At 43.3% G+C, this 15,530-nt stretch overlaps 2 protein-coding genes across 3 annotated transcripts in view; one reads left to right on the top strand and one right to left on the bottom strand.

Annotated features, from left to right (window-relative positions):
* Window positions 1–7: 7 nt before the first annotated feature.
* NUDT6 (nudix hydrolase 6) lies at window positions 8–12,325 on the bottom strand (the record flags this gene model as incomplete). 2 transcript variants are annotated; one of them, XM_083861288.1, is made up of 5 exons in its annotated part: window positions 8–846; window positions 3,769–3,823; window positions 6,270–6,325; window positions 11,071–11,274; window positions 12,166–12,325. In XM_083861288.1, 5 exons carry the CDS (start codon window positions 12,323–12,325, stop codon window positions 458–460), a joined length of 864 nt encoding a protein of 287 aa, XP_083717414.1. In that variant the 3' UTR covers window positions 8–457. The 2 variants fall into 2 exon arrangements, with proteins under 2 accessions (XP_083717414.1, XP_083717415.1); XM_083861289.1 differs by lacking the exons at window positions 11,071–11,274; window positions 12,166–12,325 and adding an exon at window positions 7,160–7,195 and having other exon boundaries at window positions 18–846.
* Window positions 12,326–12,409: 84 nt separating this feature from the next.
* AFG2A (AFG2 AAA ATPase homolog A) overlaps window positions 12,410–15,530 on the top strand; it is a gene marked incomplete at its 5' end in the record, with an annotated part of 172,416 nt that continues 169,295 nt past the window's right edge. Inside the window, 4 exons of the mRNA XM_083861281.1 lie at window positions 12,410–12,545; window positions 12,901–13,025; window positions 13,450–13,607; window positions 14,732–14,790. Coding sequence (XP_083717407.1) covers window positions 12,410–12,545; window positions 12,901–13,025; window positions 13,450–13,607; window positions 14,732–14,790 — 478 coding nt within the window. The remainder of the gene's footprint in view (window positions 12,546–12,900; window positions 13,026–13,449; window positions 13,608–14,731; window positions 14,791–15,530) is intronic.

Genomic DNA, 15,530 nt, shown 5'->3' with positions numbered 1-15,530 from the left:
GCCACACAGCACTAAATGTCACCTTTCCTGCTCCTCTCCGAAGTAGCCAAATAGAAGCAATTATTTGCTGATATTATAACTACTTTTGCAGATACCAGATTAAACCATGAATTTTTCATACTGTCCTTATATTGCTCTTTAAACCGATTGTGCCAATGTGTGTGGAGGTAAAATGACTTGCAGAATATATTTTCAGGATCAGTAACACTTCTGTTTTCTTCTAGGTACCTATGTATTTTATTTACCTTATGCTTACTTTACGGAGTAGAGGAGAACAAACCTGATGCACACTCATAGCAATAATTACCTTTAAAAATAATTTATATCTTAGCTTATTAGAGAATAATTACATTCTAATAATTACCAAAAAAGACGACCATGGATAACTGTATTATGCAACACTGCAATAATAATAATTCTAAATTATTACTATAAGGAAATGTGAAATGTAGGGCTATCAAGTCATGTTTCTGTAGGACTCGGGCAGCTCCCTGTGGTAGAGTTTGTAGAACAGGCCTGTGTAGACAGCTGGGAACTCCCTCATGGTTATGTCAATCCTATCAAACCCTTCCTGGTACCCGAACAATAAGAGCTTGGCCACATTGCTGGTGATGGGTGTGGTGTTTTCCATCCTGGCCAGCTCCTCCAGGTCCATCCACTCACACCGGAGGCACTCGTGCTGGCAGAAGCTGATGTGGAAGGAGGAGGGCTCCATGCGGCAGATGATGTACATGTCTGACTTCCCGAAGGCTCTGGGGTGTTTGTGTTGCTGCCTGATGCTTAGGATGGACTTGAACTCTGACTTGATGCCAGTCTCTTCAAAAACCTCTCGAACTGCTGTGTCTCCTGGGTGGAAAGAGCAATCCTTGCAATAATACATCTGAGAGTAACTTAGCATTCCTTAAACCTTTAGGAAAGGTGGAAAGCCTTAGCATGAAACTCAGCATGTTTCCTGTTCTGCTTCATAAGGCTTTCAGAACGTAAGTCTGTTTTTCCAACACAAAGATAAGCAAATTTTTTGGTCCCCAAACAAAAGTAATTGCTGTGTGCCTTCCCTGTGTATATCCTACAGAATTACTTTGGTAATGCTGTACAGGGTGTGGCTTCTAATGGACACTGATGGCTGCTGGCTCCACTGATCCGTTAATCCAAGACAGCACTGCACTCTTTGGATCCCCATCCCTCTCCTTGCCCCTGCCCAGTCTCAGGTTCAGACCCTGTGCAGCTGCACCTGTATTGGTGTCAGATCTCTTGATCAGTTTCACTGCACTTCACTCCAAGGGCTAACAGAATGGGTAAAACTCTTTTCAGAAAGTGAAAGTTGGTGCTAGATCCTTTTCAAGATGTACCTTAAGAGTCTGGTGACATTTCAAATATGCCACAGCAACCAGTGCAGCACAAAGCCCGGTCTTGCAGGAAACATGCTGCAAATGTGCTGCATCTGTGCTGCACATGTGCATTCTGTGTGCCCCAGCCAGAGTGAGGTCAGTGCTAACATTCCTTACCACAAACGCACCAGGAACTTTAAGGGTCTGCATGCTGCATTTACAGCCAGAGAACCACCCATCCATCCAGCACTCCTCCAGAGAGAAGATTTTTCCCTTCAGTAACAAATTGAAGGGTCCCAAAGAAGATTTTTAATCTGATTTCCCCAAAGTCTGCAGTTTCATTGTAGTCAAATCCTACTTGCCTGGGGTAACTACTGGTGGGTTAAATACTGGCTTTTCCTAAATTAATGGAACCTCCTGGTCATGTCTGGTGTGAGTGGTCAATGTACAGAACTGTTGTGCAATGTTACCTGCTCCTGTTAGTTCATTTTCAGTATGGAATGTGTGTTGGCTTGCTTCCAAAAGCAAAAGCATTTTAAGAGACTTAGAGATTCACCATCCTGTGGAAGCTTCCATCTTGTCAAGTCAGAGACAACACAGGCATTTCAGGGGTAGTTTCAGATATTGGAAACAGTAACTCCCTGTGGCAGGTGGTTTTGTTAGGGGGCAAAGGGGCTGTGTTACACAGAAGTGAACTGGATTTGTGAGGAATGCTGAGGCAGGCTGTGGTTAAGAAAATTGCAGTAAAGAGGGATTTCATTTAAGCTTTCACCTTTGCATTTAGATGAAGTGCCATTTTCTGTTTCCCTTTTATTTAAATGTGTGTGTGTGTATATAAATATCTAATGACAGTTAAACTAGAAGAAACACTAGGGCTGGAGTTTCAGAAATACTCAGATACCAAAATTTGTGCACTTTGCTTAATCTGCATTATGAAACTATTGGAGTCACTTGCATGAGTCAGCTGGCACTCATTTAAGTAGGCAGCTGTGCATGTTGTCACTTCATGTAACCAAAGGATTTTAAGCATTTTAATTGCAATTTTTAATTGTAATTTAAAATTTAGTCCCTTGAGTGACTTGTGATTTTAAGGTTTGATGCAAGAATGAAAAACAAAAATTAGGCTCTATTATATTTTATGCTTCACTAATTTATATCTTCTTGTAATATAAGATGTGATGCAGAGAATCACAATTTTTATTACTCTGCAGTTCAGAAGTGGCAGGAGGGAAGCTGTAAGAGACTTCTGTCCTGAGTGGTTTTCAGTCCAGGCTCCAGCCATAATCTCACCTCTTAAGTGAGGGATGGCTGCTGTCATACTCAGTAGCAGTATCACTCTGGGGAATCCCACTGGAATGCCACTGCTGGTCATTTGCTGTTCCCCTGAGTACAGAAATCCTGCTGCTGCTGGCTAGATAACAGCCACGGCATTTGGGATTCATTTGAAAACATGGATCCATTTCACCATGTTACACTGCATTATCCAGCAAATATTTTTGATTTCCATCACCAGGTTTGACAGAACAACTTAAAACATAACTCATGAGTGACAAAAACTAAACTCAGCCATAATCTGACAACCAGCAAGTTTCTCCATGTATTGAAATAATAACTGGAATACAACCCTACCAGACATTGTTGTAGGGAGACTGCTAAACCAGAAGTATTTCTAAGGTATGGAACAGTCATGAAACCTGGGCTCGACACCCAGCTTAAGAAGTAACCAGCCTATGGATCATGATTTTAAGGGCTGAGATACAAGGAGACAAAAGCCAGATTTTCTCTCTCTTCATAAGCACCTGTGTTCATTCACCTGTGAAGACAAACTGCAGCAGTGTTCATCAGGTGTGCTGTGTTGGAGAGAAATGAGAAGTTTCCCCAAACCAGCCTTCTTTCCTACCACAGGAGTGCCTCATGTCTCTGTTGGGAGTAGGTACCCACAAGACTGAGGCCCTGCACTTCATCCTGGCTCTGTGCCCAGGAGCTCTTGGTCCAAAGTAATCAAATGAAGGGGGTGGAAGGAAGCAAGTGCATTTATTTGTTTCGTGCATAAAAACGGAGAGATGGAAATTTTTGCTCAGTCCATCCCTGAAGTCACTGCCCTGGACTGCAGTGAGAGCTCCCTGTTTCAGTTTTCTTTGGGCTATATATGGATTACCCTTAATCCTCTGCAGCTCTGGCTCATATTGCAGCATATCTGACCACCTACAAAAACTTAGCTGGCCTCAAGTACTTACTTAAAAGAAAGTGTGGAAAAGAATAAATGTTATGAACACAAAACTTTTGTCCTGAACACACTCCCCTGTTACCATTAGGGTCCCAGGATTGTGTCACTCCGTCTATTCAGCATCAATTCAAGGAACCAATCCATCACTGTATTTCAGTGGTATTCATGTCTTTATAGTTCAGTTGATGGCTGACCTATTCTCATAGGACTTACCAATGTCTTCTCCTGGATTAGACAGACCTCCTGGAAATTTCCATGCGTTTATAGTCTGTATTGGAGGAAAAATTAATGAAGTAGTCAGCATGTGTTGCACTCTTTAATACGAAGGAGACAATTAATACATAACTCTTTTTTTTTTTGTTGAAGTTGCAGTATTATTTTACAAATACCAGTAAGTAGGAACTTGTTTGTTCCTGCCGACTGGATGATCAGAGACAACTACAGTCTGTATGAACTATTGGAACTAGTTCATACTAGTTCATACATAAACACCTATTGACTGAAAATACAAACTGTCTAACAGTCATTAGACAACGTTGCTGCTAGATAGAGTAGTTGATTATTAAAAAAAAAGCTGCTATAGACTATATAATCTTATATTTAATCACTAATGTATTCCACTTCCATTGTTTTGGCTTTTTAAAAATGTATATATATTTAATCTTACAAACAGGTATTACGATTGTACTGTTCTATACTGCACTGGCTTTAAGATGTCTCTGTGTGTCTGTAATTATCATTTAGTGTAACTTGTCATTTTCATGGAATGAGGGCTTGTGTGTGATTTATGTACAGAAACATTTATTGAATTGCAATAAAGTTCAGTATTAAAACGTGAAGTGCAGGCTTGGTGTTGTTACTCACACTGCTTAAGGAGTCCCAGTCCCTGCACCTCTTGCAAGAGCACAAAGATTTGTAGGCTTTACCTTTACTTCTCTGTACTTTCTATTTCTTTCCCTGTTCAAAGTTTATGTAGGAAGGAGTTACCCTTTTACTAAAGTCAGTAAAAAGGTACACTGAAGAAGCTTTTTTTGTCTATGCAGCATAGCAGGGAAGCTGTGTGCTTTCCAGTGATTTCAAACCCTAATGACTACACTGGAAAATTATTTTTTTCCTGGGCATTCTTAAAGGGCTTGGATAGGAATTTAAAGTAATGGATTAAAAATAGTGCAGATTGAAAATACATATATTTTTCTATTGCCTTTCAGATTTACTTTTAGTTCCTGGAAATCGTTGTGTGCTGTGGAATTGTCCTGTCACAATTCAACACAAACAGCTCTTAAAATTCCGACAGCTGTTAAATTTAGGTTTTTTTTTACTCTGGTATCTGTTTAAGATAGTTACTAAAAGGTAAGCATGCACATTTATATTTTTGCATATAGAAGGGTGAATAGATGTTTCTAATGTTTAAAATGTGCTATTCTGTCCCTGGAGACTCCCTAGAGCTGCAACCACTTTTGGAGTCTACAGCATGAGAGGTAGGTTTATGCTTTAATTGGTAATTGCTGAATGAAAGCCTGGAGGTCCTCCTAAAGCCAAGTCCTTGACATTTTACTTTATTGTAAGTAAAAAATATAAAGTACAAAATTGAAAAATAAACATCTTCAATTACAGGAAACAAGTTCAGAGGAAGAGAAACCTTCAAGAGACTCTTCTCTTTTGTGTTAGAAACTCAAAGTGTGGTATGATTGAACCTGCCTATGAAAGCACTCTTTCACTGCAGTTCATTAATTGTGTTGTAGGTCCTAATGAACTGATGTTTCGGGTCCTGAGGAGAAAAGTCTTAGTAGCTATTTCAGGAGAGACAGGAGAATGCAGCCACTGAGACTGTGGCAGAGTTTTAACAGTATAAAATGAAAATTATGCATCCAAGTGTATTTCAGTCTACTTAGCTTAGTCTTGATTGTTTCATGTTGAAAGTGCATTCATCTCACTCTCTTAGAGATTTAATTAATGCAGTTTTAACATGAAACATTTCAACTTGCAAATGAAAGCATCATGGAGTCTGAATGTTTCTTGAGTAGCACAGGCAGCTGCCAGTGAGCCTGAGAACCTTCTGCAGCAGCTGAGTAAAAACCTGGGTTAGCCTGACAGGGGCTGAAGACACTTCAGTGATGGATGCTCGGTGACCTCAAGCCACATCACAGGAGCCACCCTCACCACAGCCCTGCTCTGGTCTGGCACTGCTGCAGTGAGGGCGGATCCTTCTGCGTGTGAGGAATTAAAGATCTTTACACCTGCTGGACCAAGGTGGTCTCCAGGTCACAGCAAACCACGCTGCTGCTCCTTTAAAGCCGCAGATATGCCTGGAATTTTGGAAACCAAACCAAATCAGAATCCTCTCAAAACCTGTTTTGAGCCATGGGGATTTTCCAGTCATCTGCATAAATCCAAACACAAGATCAGGGACTCCTGGGTCAGTTACAGGAGAAAACAGAAAACTCAAAGCAGGAAGGATACTGAGTTCTGCTGAATCAATCTGCAGTTACAATTTATAACAAAGCTGTTGATTTTCAGAGTTGTTTTTTTTTTTTTCCCTTAATATGGAATTCAGCAATATGTAGATGTATGTGTTTAAGACACTTGTAAAATGAAGTAACTTAACTATCACAATTTTGGACAGTAATAAAAATAAACATATATTTTTGTTTTATACTACAGAATACGCTCATCTAAATGAACTTCTCTATTTTATAATCCTGTAACAAACGTACCTTATTTCTGTCTTGTACAACCAATACCTTTCCTGTGCTTTCATCTAGAACAGCACCTGGTATAGAAAGAAAATTGAAGAAGAGGAAGTGTTGGACAATGTTGTTCAATCCTAACCACCAAAATTTAACAATAAAGCATAGCAAACCCCTAATGTACAATTAGTGAGGTTTGTATGGATGAATCACAAAGTGGTTTGTCAGTGGAAAACAGATGCACAATAAGATATCAGAAAAAGGTTAAGTATCCTGTATAAAAAAATCAAAGTTTGGCAGTACCAAGATAAATAATTGCAATGTTTAAGTTCCAGATTGGACAAGAAATGAAAAGAAAAACTTCCTTGTGTTAATATCAGAACTAAAGAATGCAAGATCAAGAGGTTACCCAAACAATCAGGCAAAGCTGTTCCTTCAGCAGAGAATTTCCTCAAATAACAGAGAATTTTTAGTGACTCTGGCTGAGAAGCCACCCTTAAGGGGGACAAATTTTTTCTCCAGTGAAACTCATGACAAAGCCCCCACCTGCTGTAGTGAAGATCTGAGTGGTTTTGTATTAACAACACACCAGGTTTAATACTCTGGGCTGACTGTACAGATAATGTTCAGCTGTGTGACTGTCTCTGAACTCACACTAAGCAGGTAACAACTCATGACAGGAACTGTAATAATATTATGTAATAAAACTGGACCATAATCTGCGTCAGCTTCTTAATCAAAAAGTGTTGCTTCCAAGTGGAAAAGGGACACTTTCACTTGATGAAAAACCTGTCTGACTGAGAAGTGCAGCTTTTCCTTATGTCCTCATGCTCAGCCCATTACTTTCTCCCACAGATTACAAGTTTTCCTACTTTCTGGAACCCAAGTGCTTTCATGTTTAATTATGTCATACTCACTGGTCATACTTTAAAAATGTCCTTCCCTTAAAACAGGTATTTTTCTCAGATTTTAAAGAGCGCTGTGGTGCAACTCACCAGGATCTTTTCCACATCAGTCATGCATGGCTTTCAAATTAGTGGTTAACAGTAACAAAATGCTTATGTCATTTTACAGCAGGAGGAAGAGGATACAGGCACATCTGTGATGACATGTGCATTTAAAATGCTATGGGGAAGAGTACCCACAGGAGGGAATTATTAAGGAGTGAGTGTCCAGCTAAAAACATCCTGTTTTTTAATAATACATGGCAGAGTTATGTGTAGGAGGATATTTCAAGGATGAAGTACCAGTCTCCCTTCAAGATATGTCAAAGGACGTGCTTTCAGAGTGTAGTCACACATCTGCCTCTTGGTGGCTTGTGACTTTATGATTTCATTCCTCCTGTAAATATTTAGCAGTGTCCAAGTTCAACTATTGTAATGATTAAAAGAAGCAACAGAAAGGGAAGCGGGAGGAACTTTGTGATTAGAGGATTTGTTTTCTAGAAAAGCCATTCCTCAGGCAAAGAGTTTGCTGAGACCAGGGAGGGCTGGGGAAGGCAGGAAACTGCCCTTTGAATCAGAGAGTGTTTGCTCTCCTCTGCTGCCCTGAAATTGAAGCCTGTGAATGTAATTTTTGGCAGTGAAATTCCCAGTGATGTGATCAGAATCTCTGCTGGGGGATACCTAAATCCAGAGCAAGAAGAAAGAAAACACACTAACAGGATTTGCTGCCTGGTCTCATGTTCCCTCAATGGGCCACACCTGGTTGGAATCAGTGAGGTTAAGAGTTTGACTGCCTTGAAATGTGTTTTTTAAAACTTACCCTCCTGCCACAAATGTGGCACCTGGAGCTTTAAAATCATCCAATGCCAGGACAACTTTTTGGAAAGGTTTATACCTGAAACTGAACCAAGTAATCACTATTACAATGCCACTTGGTTTTGAATGTTCTCTTTTGGGGAATAGGCAAGAAAAATATTGAAAAAATAAAAAAAGAATCCCTTAGATAACTCCAGATAATGAGCAATGGAGGAGAAAAATATCTTTATCCTACCTGTTTAATTTTGACTGATGTAAAAATGCATGCAAAGATGTTCAATGTTGAGAAGCACTTGTCAACCACGGGATGGGTGCAGACACCACTGCCTGCACTGTAATCATCAGCAGACAGGAGCAGGTATTTGTAAAACAACTCGGGAACTATTTTTAAGTCACTTTTCATAAGTGGCTTATCAAACCACCTCCACCTTCCTGTGCAGTTTCACAGTAACACAACTGCTCATTTTAGATTTCCTTAAGTACCAGGACTGGCCAAGGCTGATGATCCTATGTGTGTGTAGGCTCTCCTTCCTGGAGTCCTTCGACTCCAAGGGCTTTGTTTCAACAGGTGGATTAAGGTGGTAGCAATGCAAATAACAGCTGTAAGGCTTGTAGACCATGTGATGGGGAAGAAAATGCCTTTCACTTTTCTTCCTCTTCTTTTACTTTCCTTCCTCAGCTTGTCCTCATGCTGTTGTTGGGTGGCATATTTACAAACATGTCACTTTCTGGATGGCAGGCCACATCCTCCTCGGAGGTGGAGAGTTTTGGAAATGCTTTTTAAAAACATTTTAATCACTTCATACACCAGAGACTCCTCTGTATCTTCACACATGTGGAAAATCCTGCCGCCTACAAATGGATGTAGTAACTTAGCTGGAAGACACATCACATATTCCACTATTTCTAAACAATACTGGCCAAGCCCAATGAGTAACATTTGCTACTCTCTGCTTGGCCACTCTCATCCAGTCTGGTAAAGCATGACCTGACCCCGCTTATTCACACCTTTGTCATCACTTGGCTGCGTGGTCCTGAGGCACAAGCCCTGGCTTTGCTGTGTGGGAAACTCTAGACAGGAGGAAAAGTGGCTGCTGGTCTACTTGGCAATGAGACTCACTACCTGTTCCCTGTGCTGGCTTCCTGCTGGCCAGACAAACACTCTCCACAGCTCTGCTTCCCACTTTCAGGATGCTCACAGGACTCCTGCATTTCACTGACTGGCCACAGCTTTGAGATACAGACTCGCTCCAGAAAATTGATTTTAATTTACTGCAGACACATTCTAAACTGCATTTTGGTTAGGGAATAAAGAAAGCCTTGTGTTTGACCTCCCCTCCTCAATATCCGTATTTAAATACTTTATTTTTCAGTAAAATTAATTAAAAATTAAATGGAGCCTTTCCACTACCCAGGGTTACCCTCCTAAAGTAGAAAGATAATGGAATTAACCTACCAGGTGGAATCCAATGCTGCTTAGTGTATTTTTGGGATGTGTTCCAGATCCACTGACAGTGAGCAGAACAAAGGACAAAAAAACCCCACACAGCAGTCAGTATTTCATACTTGTTTACCTGCCTAGAATGCTTTCCTGAAGTATTTATATCCTTTAAAGAAAACCCCAATAATGACTAGAAGCATACAGGTTTGAAAAATGTTAGCAAAGAACACATACATTACAAGTTGTGCAATTTTAAAATTCGTGCAATAAATGATGAAATCTGTACACCTGCACTTACCAAAGTTTTCTTTAAAGTTTTTTTCATTTTTTCATTGCAGAGTGCAAAGTGTTTTGAAGCACAGCTGCAAATTATGCTCTGACAATACATTTTTAAATATTTGCAAGTCTTTCAGAGTTATGACTTTCCTTACAGTTCTTTCTGATGCCCACCAAGGTCACAGCTCATCTCTAACATGATTTCCTTTAAAGCAGCACTTTCAGCTGTGCAACTTCTACTTCAGAAAACCTCTCCTTCACTTAGGTTTCCTCACAAGGAGTAACACGGTGCTTTTGCGAGGAGAATGCACTGTCCTGCTCCAGTTTAATGCCACGTATTTTAATGGTGAGGTTTCCATACCTCCGGAAAACATGCTCTAACATGTCCATTGTCAAACTCCAAGGCTGCCTTCAGCACCCACCCTGCCCTCTGCTGGCCTGGGAACCGAAGACTCCCACTACCGATGGCAGCAGCACTGTGTCAGAATTCAAGGGTTTCTTTTCCCCCAAAACTTCCTTCCACCTGACCTGCTGCTGCACAGAACCAACCACCGTTTGTGAGTTCTTCCTAACCAGATTTTTCAAATTGCTGTTTAGGGGCCTTTACACCACTTGGGGAAGAAGTAGCACCCCACAGAGCCCCTGCAAGCCAAGGACAAACAAGTCAGGTTTGGAAGGGGAGAGATTTGCTCTCCCCAGTCTCGTAATTTCTGTGTGTTAATGTAACCCTTATCCAGTACAGGAGGGGACCAAACCAATCTCCAGTTACAGATAACTGAGCAATGGGATAGGTGATGGCTTATCTGTGGAACTCTGCTGAGTGAGAGAACAAAACCACTGGAATTTGGTGAAGCCAACTTCAAGCTGATGGTATTTCTGGCTCATCATCAGTCCCTCGTGCTGTGCTATATGAAAAAATAAAAAAAGGGGAAACCATCTTTTTCAATTTTCTCAGTTATGGAACAGCTTTCTATCTGTGGTTGTGGGAGGTCTAGATGGATAAGAGCATGGCGTTTGTTTGGGTTTTTTTGGTAAAATATGTTTGGATTAAAGACTTCTAGGCACAGCTTAGATCAGCTCTCACACCATTGCAATTTATGCTGATAGTTGCTTTAGCTTCTGAACAATCTCTGTTGAGTCAAGTTCTCCCCATTTATAGACATTAACTTGAACATAGCTTAGACAGATTTATATATTGAGCACACAGAGTAGAGAAGTGCTGTTTTTCTCTACATTGGTGGTTATTTGTTCATTCCAAATGGCAGCAGCCAGCTGATTTTCACAGAGGAACAATTCCTGCTGAACGGGCTCCTCCACACTTTCTGCAAGTGCAAGCACTGCCGTAACTCACCTGCAACCCCCAGCTGGTGTGTGGCAAACCCTGGCAGCCTGCTGGGCCCCTCTGCCAGCCACAGTGTTAGCGTGGACGAGCCCTGCTCAGCGTGGTGGAAAGCAAAGCCTTGGGAAGCGGCCACGGCCACCAGGCTGCTCTGGAGGATGGGGACATGGAGCCAGACAGCTACACGGCCTTCACCCCGCCACTGAGACACGGACTCTGCAAGAGGGAAGTGAGGAGGGTCAGGGATCCCTTTGCCCTTGATCTGGGTTGTTTTGAGCTTTACCACACACCATGGCCATCGGTAATGTGCAAAAATCTCTATTTTTGTGACATTTACCACAGAGTGAAACTATGGTTGGTGTCAGAAACTCGCCAGCAGTCTCAGAGGCTGCCATCTCAACATTTTATGTGGTACAAACTTAGGTTTCAGGTGCAAAATTATGGCTTTCACATTTAGGGTCTGCCATGAGAAACAGGGGAAACTGCTCTTCTGGAGTGCTGTGTCCAGCTCTGGGCTCCTCAGTACAGGGAAGAAAAGGAACTACTGGAGTGGGTCCAGCAGAGGCCACAAAAAGGATGAGGGGTCTGGACCGTCTCTGTGTGAGGAGAGACGGCAGGAGCTGGGCTTGTTCAGTCTGAAGATGAGACCACACCAACCCATCCAAATATCTCAAAGGTGGGTGCCAAGAGAATGATGCCAGACCCTTTTCAGTGGCGCCCAGTGATGGGACAAGGAGCAGTGGCCATAAACTGAAACACCTGACCCTTCACCTTCACAGTGAGAGCGGCAGAGAGAGGACGGGGACGGGCTGCCCAGCGCGGACGGGGAAGCGTCCTTCTCCGGAGACATTCCAAACCCACCTCCTGTGGTTTGCTACTCCTGCTTCACCTGCTCCGGGCGATCGGACTAGATGATCTCCAGAGGTCCCTTCCAACCTTAATCATCCTACGGTTCTGTGAAGGACCCTTTGCTCCCTCCCGCCATCGCCCCTCGGGGTCTGTGAAGGGGAAGGCGGCGGCTGAGAGCGCCCCCTGGCGGGCCCCCCGCCGCCCTCACACACCGCCCCCCGCCCGCTCCACGACTCGGGACCCTCGCCCGGCACTTGCCCCGCAGCCACCGCCCGAAGGCGGCCCGCTCCAGCCGCGGGGAGCCGCGCAGCTCGCCTAGGTCCACGCTCACCCCCCCGAACTTGTCCGGCCTCGCCCGCAGCCCCGCCAGGGCCACCCAGCCCCGCGCCCTCCGCAGCGCCCGCCACGGGCCCGCCATGGCGCTGAGCGAGGCGGGGAGCGGCCGCCCCCGGGGCGGTGCCGGCCTCTGCTCCGGAACCGCTCCGCGCCCGCCCTGACCAGCATGTCCGCCTCCTCCTCCAGAAGGAAGAACAAGGGGCGCCCGGCCGCGGGCGGCGGCGGCTCCCCGCAGGATGCTCCCCTCGGAGGTGCCGCGGGCGGGCCGCTGGTGCTGCGCGTCACCGAGGCCGTGGAGGCAGGTACGGGATGAGGGAGGCGGGGACGGGCAGCCCCGGCCGCCTCAGCCCGGCGCGCTCAGGGCGCCTCCTTTGAATCCGAGTCCCTGCACAGCCACGCTCCCGGCGCCTCAGGAAGGCGCGATCGGAGGGGTCTGTCAGTCCAGGCCCCCATGAAACCTACTCATATTCAGGTAGAAGGGGCAGTACCGGTGCGGCACCGAGGGACCGCCCGCGTTCTCAGCCCCGCCGGGGGGTCCGCGGGCTCCCCTCAGGCCAGGTTGCACTTCCCGGGGAGCGTGGGAAACGCCGGGTTTACTGAGGGGAAGGGGAGAAAAAAAAAATTGTTTTGTTTTGTTTTTTCTCCTGGAAACGTTAGGGGATGACAAAGTGCCGAAGATGCTGCGCAGAGCGCTGACGCAGCTGTCGCTGAGCAGCATGAAATGTGCGGGTCTCTGCATAGGGAGGCCGGCCCTGCTCACCTCCGCCGATGGGCGGCAGGAGGTGAGACCCTTTCTTGACCCTTTAAAGTGCTTTTGTCGTGCTGTTAGCGCGTGTCTGTTGTACTCAATGGAACCAGCATGGATCGTGCATTGAGAAAGATGGTGAATGTGTTCTTTGCTCATCTCTTTTTCACTGATGGTGTTTCATTTTCTAATCAGCACAGTGTACGCTTTTGAGTCATCTGCAGAATGTGTAGACAGACAGTCGTGGTGGAATTTTTTATCACATTTGTAGGCAAAATATAACCCCTTCAGTTTAAAGTGTCTAAGATCAAATCTTAAGAGCTCAGTGCCCCTTGCGTGTTGCACAGTGGAACCAGGTTTTAACCTAATCCTTCATGTTAAAGCATTGCTTATTACCTTGACTGGAAATGAGAGGAGCAAGACCTTGACTGACATTTGTGTGCTTTGAAAACTCTTCCTAGGTCTGTACTGCTTGGCCCACCACAGGCTTCCCAGGGGGGAAAATTGGGCTGGGTGAAACCACACAGAAGAACCTGAAAGTAAATCCAGGTGATGCCATCACTGTGCAGCCTGTGACTGGTGCAGTCATCCAGGCAGAGGAAGTCGATGTAAAGTTGAGGTATGGAACTTGTTACAACCTGCTTGAGGTTTTTATTCAACCTCTTCCCTTCGAAGTTTGTCATTCTCTTGTCATTTCACTGAGTGGGCATTTGGGTTGTTGCAGAGTCTGATTATAGTTATTTCCTAAATAAAGTTACTTTATAAGTTACTACCTGGCTCTTAAATTAACATCACAGTTCCCAGGCAGTTAGTTACAGATTTTTTTCCTTGAAGAAATTCCTCCTGATGTCCAAAGAGCCATAGTTTCATGTAAGAAGCAAGAACAAAAAATATTAAAAGAGTAAATTGAAGTCCAATTGTTCAAGTGCTTCCTAGGTTTCTGGATACTCTACAGGTGTAGTTCATTCTCTGCAAATTAAATACCTCTAAGCAATGTTTGTGTGCATAATTTAGCTTTTCCTTCACTTAAAAGTATCAATCCTCAACTCCAGACTCCAACAACATAACTGTGTTTACTCATCAGCAAAGGTTATGATATATTAAGAGGTGTTCTCTAAATTAACTCAATACACCTGTTTTCCATCAAGTTGCTTGCTTGAGCCTTAAAATTGAGGAATGGCTTTCATTTGCAGACTTAGGGCTCCCCCCTTTGTTCACACTTGCAGCAGCTGCCTCTCCTTTAAATGCCTTTGGTGCTGCTGCTTTTTGGTGTACAGATGAGTGCTGATGCGGATTTACATCTGCAGAATGGCTAGAGTGAGTTTTAGCTCCGAGTCAGCAAAATAAATTACTAGAAAATGCTTTATGGGAAAACTTGGAGCGTTTTGATAGTGGACGTGCAAGTGCTCAAGGTACTGTTTTAGTCAGTAAAAGTTGTGTGTGTTTGCAAGGCTGAGAGAGACCTGCCTGATAGAAATTCTTCTCAATTCAGTACCTATAGCAGTGATTATTGTGCCTGGACAGGTGATACACCTGCCTTGCCTATTTGTGATCCTAAGAAATGATAAATATAATTTAGTATTTTGTTTAGCAAAACTAGCCCCAGATTAAATAAGTACACTTCTTTTGTTACTGTAATATCTTCAGGATAAAGTCCATATGATATGAAGACTGTGAAGTGCTGTGGACTGTGGTTTTGTTTTTGAGTGCTTGGAAAACCACTTTTTTCCCTTCCTACCACAGGGACAAAGATGCCACCGTTAATGCTGAGGAAATGTGTGTCTGTCTGCTGAGAAACCTTGGTATGAGTTTTGCTGCTTCTCTTTGGACTATTCAATTTTTATACCTCTGGATACAAGAGCAAATAGTTCTTAACCAAGGGCTTATGGCAAAATAGGGGCTCTTACTTTGTTCACACTTTGTTTAGGGCTAAATATGTCACACTGGAAATATCTAATTTGCATTAGTTGTGGTTCCATTTCTCCTTTCCATTACTTGTATTGCTGGCTCAAGTTGGGAGTGTTGAGCACCCACTGACAGCCCTCAGGCTGATACTGTGGTGCCCTTCAGAGTTTACTTTGCACTGTGAGGAAAACAGTGCACTGCTGGACATCAATATCAAGTTAAAGGATCAACATTAACTTGAAATCCCAGTCTCTGAATCCCTTTTTATATGTTGGTGGTAAATAAGTAAAGTTGCTTTTCATTGTGTGGTAGGTGTACTAAGTAAGGCAAAAAAGCAAGGTAAGTTATTCAAGGCAGTGGATACAAATTTTTTACTTCTCACCATACTAATTCCAAACTCTTCCCTTTGTATGAAATTTAAAAAGCTGAAGTTAATGATAAGTTTATGAATGGAAGATTACATATGATAGTGATGAATGTTTATCCAGTGGAGTCTACCTCTGCACAAAAGGATCATTCAAAGAACCTGAAACTACCTCGTAATTACCTCTTGTTATGTTGATTTGTAGCACTTTCTAAGCTTCCGGATAAAGAATTACTCTGATGCAAGAATGTCTGAGTGTTAATTGCTGCCAAA

This window comes from Zosterops lateralis (genome assembly GCF_965231275.1).
Source record: "Zosterops lateralis genome assembly, chromosome: 5".
Taxonomy (NCBI): Eukaryota; Metazoa; Chordata; class Aves; order Passeriformes; family Zosteropidae; genus Zosterops; species Zosterops lateralis.
Note: the sequence above shows the minus strand (reverse complement) of the source record. Positions and strands in the feature narration are given on the sequence as shown.